The sequence below is a fragment of the Rhagoletis zephyria genome, unplaced genomic scaffold (genome assembly GCF_001687245.7).
Source record: "Rhagoletis zephyria isolate East Lansing unplaced genomic scaffold, Rhagoletis_zephyria_1.1 Rzeph_scaffold_00066, whole genome shotgun sequence".
Taxonomy (NCBI): domain Eukaryota; kingdom Metazoa; phylum Arthropoda; class Insecta; order Diptera; family Tephritidae; genus Rhagoletis; species Rhagoletis zephyria.
The window spans coordinates 51,093-61,505 of record NW_016157150.1 but is presented as its reverse complement, the minus strand read 5'-3'; the positions used below and the strand labels follow the sequence as shown (position 1 = coordinate 61,505).

At 36.2% G+C, this 10,413-nt stretch overlaps 1 protein-coding gene across 1 annotated transcript; it reads left to right on the top strand.

The window, feature by feature from the left end:
• Positions 1–8,355: 8,355 nt before the first annotated feature.
• On the top strand, positions 8,356–9,793 carry LOC108371317 (putative nuclease HARBI1). Its single transcript, XM_017626864.1, has 4 exons — positions 8,356–8,518; positions 8,574–8,850; positions 9,135–9,282; positions 9,355–9,793. The coding sequence occupies exons 2-4, from the start codon at positions 8,830–8,832 to the stop codon at positions 9,681–9,683; spliced, it is 498 nt and encodes a 165-aa protein (XP_017482353.1). The 5' UTR covers positions 8,356–8,518; positions 8,574–8,829; the 3' UTR covers positions 9,684–9,793.
• The last annotated feature ends 620 nt before the right edge of the window (positions 9,794–10,413 follow it).

Sequence of the window (10,413 nt, the reverse complement as noted above, 5' to 3'; positions counted from 1 at the left end):
CTGATCATTTATGTATACATTTGTCTATATCTATCTCGATTCGTTTTGCCTGTTACAAACAACCGTTATGTGAACAAAGTTATAATACCCTTGTGCACAAGTGCGCTCGGGTATAAAAATCGTATTTATGGTCCGATTTGCTTAAAATTTTGTACGTAGGTAGCTTTTTGCTTATGTTAGCATATAGGATCCTTTTTTCCGGGAAGTTTTTTTTGGGAAGTTTGAGTACCTACCGCATTTAAGCAAAATTCCACTTACATAGGCTTAAATTAAGGCTTGGACTTCTGACTTCAATCCCTGAAAATACCATTCCTGCACCTTGACCCTGCGGTCCTTGCTTTACGTTGACTAAACAGAATGTGGATCAATGATACTCACTAGTTTGGAAATTGCCACCAACTAAACTATACAGATTCAAGAACGATTCACTATCAAGCCGCAAGGACTTCTTCCCGGTATAACGCTTTCATCAGGTTATTTAAGTCGGTAATGGAGGATATGCCTCCTGTCGACCACAAAACCAAACGTGAACGTGAATTACTGGCGAAAACGTTGGACCAAATATTTCAATAAAAAATTAATTTTGGGCGGGACGAAGTTCGCCGGGTCTACTAGTACTAATATATATTTTGAAAGCCGTTTTTTCCGTTTTTTCTGTTCGAAAAACTCAAGAACAGCTGTACCGATAATTTTGAAATTTTTGGCATCGACACCAGACTATCCAAGGATGATAATAAATTAAAAGCAATTTCCATATATTAAGAGGTCGTGGCACCTCCTTTACAAACTTAAGTTTTCACTCAACATATCTCTGGAAGTATTCATCGTAGAGTGCTGCAATTTAGTACAAAGATATATAATATCAACGCCAAACTCATGGAAAAATGGGAGTTATTGAAAAAGGGGGCGTGGCACCTCCCATACAAACTGAATTTCTCACACCACATACACATTCTACCTTCATATATTTCTCTATGGGTCCGGGCGAATACTTCACGACCCGGATGCCGACGATTTGGGTATCGCTCTGCATAGAGTCTTTGAGCAGCTCTGGCATTACAGCAGGCTTCACCGTAAATTAGGTGAATATACGAATATTCATGCGACGTATTAATAACACAATGTTCGAATGGTCCAATTTCCGGTAAGTAACATAAAATAATGTCAGGAGCATTTAATAATGTACCTTTGTGCTATTTAGCATGTTATTGGTCGGTAACAAGACCAACTTAAATTTAAATCTATTAAATACATTCTAGCGTGTCTAAGTCCTTTACCCACAAAAGCGGCTATAACTTTTTTTCTATTCGAAATAATAAGAGTGACACCTTTCTGAAATATTTATTAAATGAGCAATTTTTTTATGTAATGTAAAGTTATAGCTCAGTACATTTTTTTTCACCAGAGATAGTTAAAGTTGGGGAAGAAAATATCAAAAAGTTAAGAATCCCAATATAGTCCCAATTTTATAATGGTTCCTTAATATATTTTAACAACATTGCATTTGAGTATGGAGAAGCAACTATCTGAAAGTATTTTACATAAAAAATTTACTAAGTATAGCCTTGTTTGTAGATGCAGTTAAAGAAAATACATGAAAAGGCACGATTTTTTTTAATTCGAAAAAATTAAAATATTTCAAAAACGGTGACACCTTTACCTAAAAAATTTTTGCTTATAAGGGAGCTCACCACCCCACCTGCCATCTCCTCAAGTTTGGCAGGTTACTTCTGGGACACCCTGTATATCTCTATACTAAGTTGCAGCACTCTACGATGAATACTTCTAGAGATATGTTGTGTGAAAACTTTAGTTTGTATTGGAGTTGGGGGCGTATATCGAAATTATTCTTATTCTATTATCATCCCTTGAGGGTCTAGAGTCGATGCCCAAAACTTCAAAAATATCGGTTCAGCTGTTCTCGAGTTTTCGATAAGAAATAAGCGGCTTTCAAAATATATATCAGAATAGATGGCAATTTAAAAATATTTTATATTGTCACGGATAGATCGACGTGAAATTTAATTATCTCTTACTAAAAAAAAAAAGAAACGTGAAATCGGTTCGTGTTTGGTCTCTCAAAATTGATTTGTCCACAGCAACCTTTTTGCCCCACTGTGCGGCGCGGTCTCACTGAAACGATACGCTTACGTTGTTGACAATACGGATGCGCTACGGCGCGCGTCGTTACATTGACCTGTGTGTTTGGCTACATAGCTGACTTTCATCGTAGCTGATATAGCGGATGCAACCAAAACCATGCCCTCTGAAGGTGTCTTGGTAATTCAAGCGCGAGCGCCACACCGCAGCTGCCCTTTTTTGCACCAAAAGTGTAGCTGAAACTTAACTGGCGCGTGGCATTCGTGTGCTGCCGCAAATATATGTGCAGTAAGCGGATGAATGAGTTGAAGAATAGTAGGAGAAACGGGTCAAACGGGCAGAAGGACTGGGTGAATTACTGACAGACGTTTGTTTGCTAGGCAAATCTCATGACACAAGCATCCAAACATTAGGCAACTTTGCAGCGTTGGATGTCAAGCAAGGCAATGTAATGCATACATACATATGAATGTATATAAATGTTGTACATACGTATGTTTTAGCGTTGCCAGATTTTTTTCCGGGCTTTTTGGAAACCTTTCGAGTAAAAATGCGGGATACTTATTTCGAAAGCGGGATATAATAAAAACCATATATAATCAGTAGGTTTTTAGGGTACTGTTTAGTACGTTGCCGAACTATTTCGAGGTATTGCGTCCAAAGGGGTGACCCGATCCAAAAAACACTTGTAGTCAAGGGTCTACACATTATTTTAACACCCACTTTTGTAATTTTTGGCCACTAATTTATTTACAAATTGGGTTTGAAATATGCCCTTTTTTGTAAAATTCGGAAATTAGCGTACATTTATCACTCCTATTCTCCTTAAAGCAGCCACTTCACCAATATATTTTTATATTCTCCTTCACTTTACACTTTAATCGATTAGTTATAACTTTCTTTATGACTTTAATATTATCCAATTAATCACAATTCATTAAATAAAAGCACCTTCAAAATAATGCGTCTGACTTTGGTTGCATATGCAAATTAAATGGCGGAGTTCAGCTGTCAAACTCCAAAATATGCAAAAGAATGAGAGAGAAAAGAAGATAAGATATAACCCAGGGAGCATTAAAAATATAAACCTTTCCATGGCAAATATTTATTTATGTACTGTCCCCGTAGCTTCTTTCGGGTGTTGGGTATGGTTCTATTTCTAAGTATAACGGTGCATTTCATTTTGTACGCGAAATTTATACGCATTATTTAATTTCGATTGCTGCAAACATATTTTTGTTATTTCAAATGGCTGGTAAGTAATTATCTTATATGAAAATTGTTCATAAATGCGATCCTTCTGTTTCAAGATGACCGTCCTTCCACAAGCGCTAGCGCAAGGAATTTTCTTAAAGGCGGAGAATGGAATGGAATTGAGGACCCATGAGCAGGGGACTCAATTCGCGGAGGAGCACGGCTTGATCCCAACTACCAGTCTGTGCCCCGTTCATAAGGTGCCCATGAGTAGGCGAAAGGGCGGCAAGTTTGGGTTTTTTCTATGCCACCGTGGAAATTGTGCCAAAAGGACCCGTATATCGGTAGCTAAAGGGACGTGGTTCGAGGACGTCCGGATAAGCGTGCCCCACGTTTACTACCTTATGTACTGCTTCGTTGAAAACTTTTGCCGCGAAATGGTTCTACGCCAAGACTACGTAAAAGAAGAAAAAACTCTCTCATCTGCGACTACCACCGACTGGTATAGTTATTGTCGAGAAGCGGAAGTTCAATAAAGGTAATTTTTGTTCCATTGTAGTGTTATAATTGTAATTTTCCCTTTCCTATTTTCAGGCAGACGAGTGGAGGGTCACTGGGTCCCGGGCATGATCCAAGATGGCAGTGAGGATCTACGCTTGGAAGTATGTCCTGATAACTACAGATCAGCGGATATTCTTATTCCGCTGATCAAGAAGCATGTGGCCGAGGGGTCGATTATAAGGACGGATTTCTGGCGCGCATATGATTGCCTTTCTGATAATGGTTTCACCCATCAGAAATTCAATCATAGCGACGCCATTAATCCGTTTATCGCAGAAGACAGGGCCCACACACAGCGAATTGAGTCGCAATGGAGGGTGGTGAAACGCTTCTTCTCTACGCGAAATTACAACCACACCGGTAATTTCGCTGATGTGGTAGTCGAGTACCTGTGGAGGTGTAATATTAAAAAGGCCAAAAAGGACATGTTTTTGGCTTAAATAGAGGCCATTAATTATGTCTATGAATTACAATTGCAAAAATAAATATATTCTACTCTATTTATTATTTTACTTCTTTGGACGCCCCTTTTTGCCGCCTACGTAGAAAGGTGTTCTCAGCAACAGGTGTTCAGCTCCTTTTCTTCGCAAAACAGAAAGAGAATTCTACTTTGTGAGGGTTATAATCCCTAAGTGCGGCCGAAGGCCACCTACGCAGAAAGGTGTTCTCTGCGAAATGTGTTCATCCCCCCTTCTTTCGCCTGATAACCACCTTGGGATAATTTGTTTTATTTAAAAACCCCACAGATTCTATTAGTTGGGTTGTATTCCACTTCAAACTGCTCAATTTCCCTCGGTAAATGCTGTTTTTCGCCCATTTTCAAACGGTTCCCTAGGGGTCTGTGGGAGGCCCCGAAGGGGGTGCGACTTTTCATAAGTGGGGGCTGTCCCCTTTCGAATGGGGGGGGGCGTTAGGGGGCCACGCCCCTCCCCCNGGGGGGGGGGGGGGGGGCGTTGGGGGGCCACGCCCCTCCCCCTCCGCCCCCCACCCCAAAAACGACCGGCAAATAACTAAACATTTCCCGGTTTTTATGATGTTTCTCTGACCAGGGGTCGAACCCAAGCCACTGCGGCCGCCAGTTTTTATTGCTTATTCTTTTTATACCCAAGCGCACTTGTGCACAAGGGTATGTATATTAATTTTGTTCACATAACGGTTGTTTGTAACAGCCAAAACGAATCGAGATAGATGTAGACAAATGTATACATAAATGCTCAGAACGAATAGAGAAATCGATTAAGCCATGTCTGTCTGTCCGTCTGTCCGTCCGTCCGTCCGTCCGTGTACACGATAACTCGAGCAAAAATTGAGATATCTCAACGAAATTTGGTATGTAGGTTTCCGTTAATCCAAAGTAGGTTGGTATTGAAAATGGGCGAAATCGGACAATAACCACGCCCACATCCCATATAACGGTAATTTTCGGAAATACGAAAACTGCGACATTTTAGTAACTACTGAAGATTATTCACTCAAAATTGATATTTACAACAATTTTTAGACGAAAAATAAGAATATTATAAATTCTTGGAAAATGGGCGCAGCCACGCCCACTTATGGTTACATGTGTATATCTTGGTAACCGCTGCACCAATTTCTTCTAAACTTGGCGCAGTTATTGGCATTGGTACAGCATACCATATGGCCGAAAATTTTTAAAATCGGACAATAACCACGCCCACATCCCATATAACGGTAATTTGGAAAAATACGAAATCTTCGATAAATCAGAAAATATTAAAGCTAATTTATTCAAAATTGATGCTTCCAACAATTCTCTACCAAGAAATACGTTTATGGTAAAATTTTGGAAAATGGGCGTGGCACCGCCCACTTATGTATATCGGTAACCGTTCTACCAATTTGTACCAAACTCGGTATTTTTATTGTGCTTGCCACATAAAAGCAAAACGTTGAAAATTATTGAAATCGCACTAAAATTACGGCCGCTTTTCATATCACGGTAAATTTCAGAAATGCTTTAAACTGCAATATTTCGAAATTTAAGGACGCTAATTTACTCAAAATTGATACACCCCGGCTTACCATCTAGCGGTAGCTTTCGGAAAGGCGAAAAAACATATATTTAATACTTACGCCGGGTATTTAATGTTCGGCACCACCCGAACTTAGAACTTCTTACTTGTTGAAATTAAATTTACAGCGATGATGACAGATGGATAGCCACTTAAAATGTTTTTAATAGACATAGTTACGTAAGTACATTTTATTTAAATACATATAGCCATTTCCACAGCACAGAAACATAAAATAGAACATTTTTTTCTTTTGTTTTTATTTAATTCTTTTATTATATAAATTTTTTTTTTAACAGCATTTATAGGTAATTTCACGATTTTAATTTTTTGAATTGTATATCGAAATTGACAGAAAATAAGAAATCATTTTCATCAGAATTTAAAATTAATGAAATAGTTAGATTTTATATAGGTTTGTACTCATATTCATATGTAAAATTTCTCCTGTTATAACGGATTCCACTATTTATATTAGTTATATACCAATATTGTTTTGCTTCGGGTTATTTTTTACCAATATACAAACTCAGTATCTTCTTTACAAAATTTTACCTTAGGATAATTCGCAGTTACCGAGAGTTACCAATTTCCTGTTACGTGAGTTACCGTATATATTTTTTTTTTAATATCTTGAAATGGAATAAAAGTTAACAATTAGCTAATGACAGCTATTTCTCAGGATTTTAGATTCAGCAAATACTCTCGAAACTCATGTCTCAAAATTGTAACGTGAGTTACCGATATATTTCAGCTATTTTGTCTTTTAATTTTTTTACATACATCTTTAATTAGACACTAGTTTTACTTTAGTTTTCGTGTGAGCATGCATCTTAATGTAATTTGAATATTAAATAGGCATTTATGTACGTACGCATTAAGGTGGAGTGAAAATGCGCTTTAAAAATTTTAAAGACGATGCTGAGTTTGTATATATATATATGTATGTAAAAAGTAACCCAAAAAAAAAACAATAAATAGTTTAATTCTTTATTACAGAAGTAATTTTACATATGAACATATTTATATATGTATGTACATATTTATATAAAAATTAAAATATTAGATATATTGGTTGGCAATTCAATTCAATATGATTTTAAAGTCTGATACAATATATGCTATTAAAAACATGTAAGAAAGTCTAAGTTCGGGCGAAGCCGAACATTAAATACCCGGCGCAAGTATTACATATAGTTTTTTTGCATTTCCGAAAATTAACGCTACAAATGTAAGCAGGGGTGGTTTTGCCCCTATTTCAACCATCTTTGATAGAACGTTCAGCTAGACATAATAAGATAAACTTACATGGTCATATGTGGGCAGTATCACGCCCATTTTCCGAAATTCCAAATAATTTACTTCTTTCCAAAAAATTGTTGTTAGCCTCAATTTTGAGTAAATTAGCGTCCTTAAATTTCGAAATATCCAAGTTTCATGCATTTCTGAAATTTACCGTTATATGAAAATTGGCCGTAATTTTAGTCCGATTTCAAAAAATTTCAACATATCACTTTCTTGAATCTGGGTTGATAAATGTACCGAGTTTGGTAGAAATTGATAAACCGGTTACCGAGATGCACATATGTAGGCGTAAGTGGGCGGTGTCACGTGTTTTAATTCCCTTAACAAGTATTGATAATTGTTGTTATTGCATAAAAAAGTATTGTAAATTGTTTGTTATACAACAAAGTTAATTGTACTGTAATTTGATCATCTTGAGCGTTTATTTAACAATCCAGCGATACGAACCGGAACTATTTTGGAAAATCCGTCCACTAAACAAGGATAAAAATAACAATATGTGTGTAAGTATGTTTATTTGTCTCGCTTCTACTACTGGCTACTGTACTGAGAAAAGTATTGCACTTTTCGAAACTTTAGATTGAGTACAATAATTTCTGAATACCAGTAAATGTACATATATAAATGATCCTCGATGCCCCTAGTTTTAGTCAAAATAGCCTCTAAAGTTAAAAAACAGCTTTTTTGAAATAGCTGCTTTAGATCTAAGGGTCGACTTTATTTTGACTATAAATACGATCCTGAGTACATGCATCAGAGTGACCAATCGGTACAGAGTATTTTTAATTACCGAGTACTTTCAAGTTCCGAGTACTTTTAATTTCTGCTGAGTACTGAGCACTTTGGAGTACTCAGCATCAGTACTTCTAAAACCGGGGACTGTCGATCCATTTGAGAACCAGGGGTCGAATCGTCACAGTCGTGAACGAGACGACAATCGTACGATCGAAAATTTCGTCATTCGATCTTCGAATGCACATTATCGGATGATTACATTCGAAAGCTGACGAGTCGTAATTGAATGTTTGTTTATCGATTATTTTTGTCTTCTTCTTCCTATTTGGCAGTAACAATAGACGTTGAAATGTCAAAATAAGTGAATCAAAAATAATAAAAAANACTTTTATCTTCTTCCTATTGGGCAGTAACAATAGACGTTGAAATGTCAAAATAAGTGAACCAAAAATAAAAAATAAACTGCAAAACAAGATGGATCCAAGTTTTTAGTTTTATCTTAGCTCAAGCGACAGCGAAACGGATGAAAAAATTGTGCGCAAACAGTTGCGGGACAAAAGCGATCCGCTGGCTTTATCAAATAATGCGTAAGCACTATAAATGTAGTAAATGAGACAGTCATCTAAACTTTTAATTTTGCAGATTCATCAAGCGATTTCGGCTTAACAAGGAAGCATTCCAACATGTCCTCAAAAAAATTCATTTTTTGAGCCATGACACCAAAGCCGTTCCACCAGTCCTGCAATTAGCTGCTAGTCTTTCTCTTCTTGGTAGTGGCACCAACACACGGTTGGAAGTGACTACTTAGTCGGAATGTGCCAGAGTACAGTGTCCAAATTAACTTCCCATGTTCTTTTGCAAATGGAGAATAAGCTATGCCCGGAATTTATAAAATTTGATGCGGACAACTCGCAAACATGTAAGGAGTGGTTTATGGAGAACTACAGAATACCCGGAGGTAAATAAAAAACCAATGCACCTTAATATAAACAGTTTTATGTATGTAGATATGTACATATATTGAATTTATGTACATCAACCTTTTTTGTATCACATAGGTTTGCGGAAGCCAACCCAAAATGAACATATGTACTTCAATAGGAAGGGCTTCCATAGTCTTAACGCTATGATAGTAAGTTTTTCATACAAAATATTAAATATTTGTTAACAAATACACATTTATTTGTATGCATACTTCCAAAGATTTGTGACCACACATACAAAATTCTAGCAATCAATTGCCAATATGGAGGAGCAGCGTATGATTCGTTTGTGTGGAAAAACTCAAATCAAAGGAGGGTTTTGGAAGAGCGATTTCAACGGAATAGGAATGAGAATTCGTGGCTACTTGGTTAGTTTTATATATATTTTATTCATTGAAGTTTAATTTTATTTAAAAGAATCTTTACTTGTACTTAAATAGGTGACTCTGGCTATCCGCTCGAACCGTGGTGCATAACACCTTACAGAAATCCACTAGATGGGTCAAGTGAGTGCGCTTTTAACGAAATACATTCAAAAGCGAGGTGCATTATTGAACGTACAATTGGAATATTAAAAGGTCGGTGGAGAATTTTAGTAAACGACAAAAGAGGAAGGTACGATCCTGCAAAAGTGGCCAGATTTGCAAACGTTTGTTCAGCATTACATAATGTATGTTTGAATTATAAAATTGATTACAATCCCACATATCATGAAAGTGAAAATCAAGTTGAAATAAATGTTGGGGAAGAAAGTCAACTCACCAAGTAGGTCATACTATAAGAGATCAAATAAAATCTTCGCTCTTAAACTAAAAGATTTTATTGCTTTAATACCTTAAGTTTTTATGTACATACGTTTAAAACTTTCTCTGTAGAAATAAGAAGCAACACTCTAAATTATAGTAACTGCTTATGGAAAGCTGAATAAAAGACATATTTATAGTATCACTTTGGTTTAATTAATTTCATGAGATCATTCGTCATAAGACGTACAGGTAATAAAAAAGTAAAAAAATTCAGCAGCTAANAGAATTAGCTATGCCCTGAATTTATAAAATTTGATGTGGACAACTCGCAAAAATGTAAGGAGTGGTTTATGGAGAACTACAGAATACCCGGAGGTAAATAAAAAACCAATGCACATAAATATAAACAGTTTTATGTATGTAGATATGTACATATATTGAATTTATGTACATCAACCTTTTTTGTATCACATAGGTTTGCGGAAGCAAACCCAAAATGAACATATGTACTTCAATAGGAAGGGCTTCCATAGTCTTAACGCTATGATAGTAAGTTTTTCATACAAAATATTAAATATTTGTTAACTAATACACATTTATTTGTATGCATACTTCCAAAGATTTGTGACCACATACAATGGCATTGTTGTTATATTTTTTCGTTTGTACACGCTTTTGTTCTTCACTTCTCAAATGCTTTTTCGAAATTAATAAAAACCAAGACAAAAATTAAAAATTACATGTTGCCTCTGA

Coding starts and splice junctions, on each gene's coding strand:
- LOC108371317 (XM_017626864.1), top strand. CDS start 8,830: ATGCGGACAACTCGCAAACAT. Junction 8,851..9,134: donor TGCGGACAACTCGCAAACAT/GTAAGGAGTGGT, acceptor ATACTTCCAAAG/ATTTGTGACCACACATACAA. Junction 9,283..9,354: donor TGAGAATTCGTGGCTACTTG/GTTAGTTTTATA, acceptor GTACTTAAATAG/GTGACTCTGGCTATCCGCTC.